Source organism: Marmota flaviventris, chromosome X, assembly GCF_047511675.1.
Source record: "Marmota flaviventris isolate mMarFla1 chromosome X, mMarFla1.hap1, whole genome shotgun sequence".
Taxonomy (NCBI): Eukaryota; Metazoa; Chordata; class Mammalia; order Rodentia; family Sciuridae; genus Marmota; species Marmota flaviventris.
This window is the reverse complement of record NC_092518.1, coordinates 88,388,782-88,391,311: the sequence shown is the minus strand read 5'-3', so window position 1 is coordinate 88,391,311 and position 2,530 is coordinate 88,388,782. Positions and strand designations below refer to the sequence as shown.

General features: G+C 56.6%; 1 protein-coding gene across 1 annotated transcript; it reads right to left on the bottom strand.

The window, feature by feature from the left end:
• Window positions 1-546: 546 nt before the first annotated feature.
• LOC114089502 (transcription elongation factor A protein-like 3) lies at window positions 547-2,192 on the bottom strand. Its single transcript, XM_071606609.1, has 3 exons — window positions 2,139-2,192; window positions 1,521-1,592; window positions 547-1,171 (listed from the first exon to the last, which is right to left on the bottom strand). The coding sequence occupies exon 3, from the start codon at window positions 1,150-1,152 to the stop codon at window positions 547-549; it is 606 nt and encodes a 201-aa protein (XP_071462710.1). The 5' UTR covers window positions 1,153-1,171; window positions 1,521-1,592; window positions 2,139-2,192.
• Between the last annotated feature and the right edge of the window lie 338 nt (window positions 2,193-2,530).

Below are 2,530 nucleotides of genomic sequence, written 5' to 3'. Positions count from 1 at the left end.
AAAAAGAAAGGAAAGATAAAAGGAAAAGCACCACACACTAGGCAGCAATAAGATGGTAGAGGACCCAGGAGAAGGAGCAACGGTGACTACTGACCTGGGACCACCTAGGGAAGACCCACTTTGGGCACACCAGCAAAGGAATGGCATGAAGTTACCTAATCCTCAGGTGGTAAGACTAACAGGTAATGTCTATTCTTGGTCACCTTGGAAGTCACTATTGCCTACTTTTTAGTGTACACACTTGCAGAGTTTTCTCTGAGCACAAATGCATTATGCAAACATATTTACACTTTTATAAAAATAGACTGACACTGTATATGTGGTTTTGCAAACTTTTTATTGTTATTATACAATGGACATGCACATGGGTGAAAATCCTGTACTAAAAGAGCGCTGTAGTTGGGTCAAAAGGCTGCTGGTAACAAGAGTGACACCTAAAGCAAAATATCAGCTTAAGGTTAAAGCACAGGACCTGGCAAGTATCTACCAGGGAAAGCAGGGCCGGCAATATCTCATCAGAGAAGTCTGAATCCATGACCAAAGGCATTAAAGGTAGGGAATATCGTGTAAGCCCCTTTGGCCCCTACCTCCGCCCCTCACTCCCCTGACACCCCGCTGGCCCCTTGGGTTGAAGGCATCCTGAGCATCTCTTTGCATCCAGTGAAAACTACCCATTTTCTGTTGTTTTTTCCTTAGCTCTTCCTGAGCCCTTGACACATCTGCACATTCTCTCATCATCTCCTCACTGCTCAAATGCCTGTCCTGTAAGTCCTCCTGAGAGTCCTTGGGGGAATCGTCGGTGCCCCTGTCCGTTTTTCTTTTGGCTTTCCGGGGCACATAATCTTCAGCGGGGCGCTTTTCGGCGGCCCGCGGCTCGCTGGCTGGCTTTGCCTGGGATTCTGGCTTGCCCTCCCCTGGTGGCTTGCTCTGACCTTCCGACTTGCCCTGCTTTTCTGCCTTGCCCCCATCTTTCGATTGTCCCTTCTCCTCTGGCTCTCCCTCATCCTCTAGCTTTCCCTCCCTTGCTGGCTTCCCCTCCTCGTCTGGCTTTTCTTCTTCATCTGACTTTCTTTCATCTTCAGGCTCTACTTCGTCTTCTGGCTTTTCCTCGTTTTCCAGTTTTCCTTCATTTTCGCGGTAGGGTTTTTCCATGTCGAGATTTCCCCTCCTTCTGTCGTGGGGGGTAGGGATGCAGAGAAGAGGAAACAAAAAGGAGACATGGGAGACTGAAGGCCCACAGAGTATTGCATCTCGCCCTTGAGAGGGTTCCCCTAAGCTGATCCGGCCCTCCGAGTGTGCCTCTGCAGATCCCTTACCCCACACTCATCCCTGACAGAGAGCCAACCATTCCTGTCACCTTCTCCATGCCGCTTCAGCGTGGCGAGGTGCGTGTAACCCACGCGGTGGGGGTGGGCGGTGAGGCACCACAGTCTGCCCGGGGGCCGTGTCCTCTGCACTCTCACCCCTCTGGGTCCCTGTCCATGCTCCCTCCTCCCTCCCCCTCCCCCCCCCCCACTGACCTGCAGGGATCCTGGGCGGGTTGCTCCTCTCTTCAGGCCCTGCTGAGCCCTGGGAACAACAGAAGCGCAGACCTGCAGACAGACAGGATGCGGGGGCGGGAGAGGCGCTCTCAGGACTGACAGGGACTCAAGACTCTTTCCTGAATCCAGGCCCACTTCACTCAACCTTTTCCTCTGCTACCCTCTCCCGCACCCCAGCCGCCATTTCTTTTCAGGCCTTGGGCACCAAACCAGGATGCTTTCCAAACTACGTTTGGGTCTGCGTGTTCCCCTTCCCAGAGGCGACCTGTCCAACCCACTCCCCTTTCGCTCAAGTCATTCATTTGTGTTCGCAGGCGCAGAGCGTGAGAAGGGGTTATCCCCAGAATGCGTCTACGTTTTACTGCCGCACTGCGGGGACGCGCCCCCACCATGGTTTGCTCTAAAATGGATGGAGGGATGGGGATCCAGAAAGCAGCCGGGCCACTACGAGGGCCCACCCTCCCCAACTGCTCTGCACCCCTCTTCTCACCGATATCGAAGATCCCTTCCCCAGCCCCCTGCCCGCTGCTGCGGGATCCTGCCACCCACCTCCACCCCTGCCCCGGGTCCGCTGGCAGTGCCCGCCTGTTTACTGACCTGCGAGGACCCGGGACAGGCCTGCGCCTCCTCGGGCTCGCAGAAGCCCGCTCGCTGCTCGCCCGCCGCCCAGCGCAGCTCAGGGAGCTGGTTCCGCGCGGGCACCAGGACCGGACCGCAGGGCGGGCGGGCGGGCGGGCGCGGGGGCTGGTGCCCACGTCGGCGCCCGGCCGGTCACGTGAACGTCGCGTCACCCGAGCTCGCCCCCCCTCCTGCCTGACCCACCTCACCACCCCCCATCCCTGAGGGGCTGAGAAGATGCGGACAGTGGGGAATGTATGTTGGAAATAGGGTGGGGGGAGGGAAGACTTCTTAACTCCAGGTGCTCTACCTGGTGCATCTCACCACATCGTCGTACAGCATACCTCTCAGATGCCCATTAAAGTTGTGAC

Excerpts from the sequence above, each read along its gene's own strand:
- LOC114089502 (XM_071606609.1), bottom strand. The coding sequence starts at position 1,152 with ATGGAAAAACCCTACCGCGAAAATGAAGGAAAACTGGAAAACGAGGAA.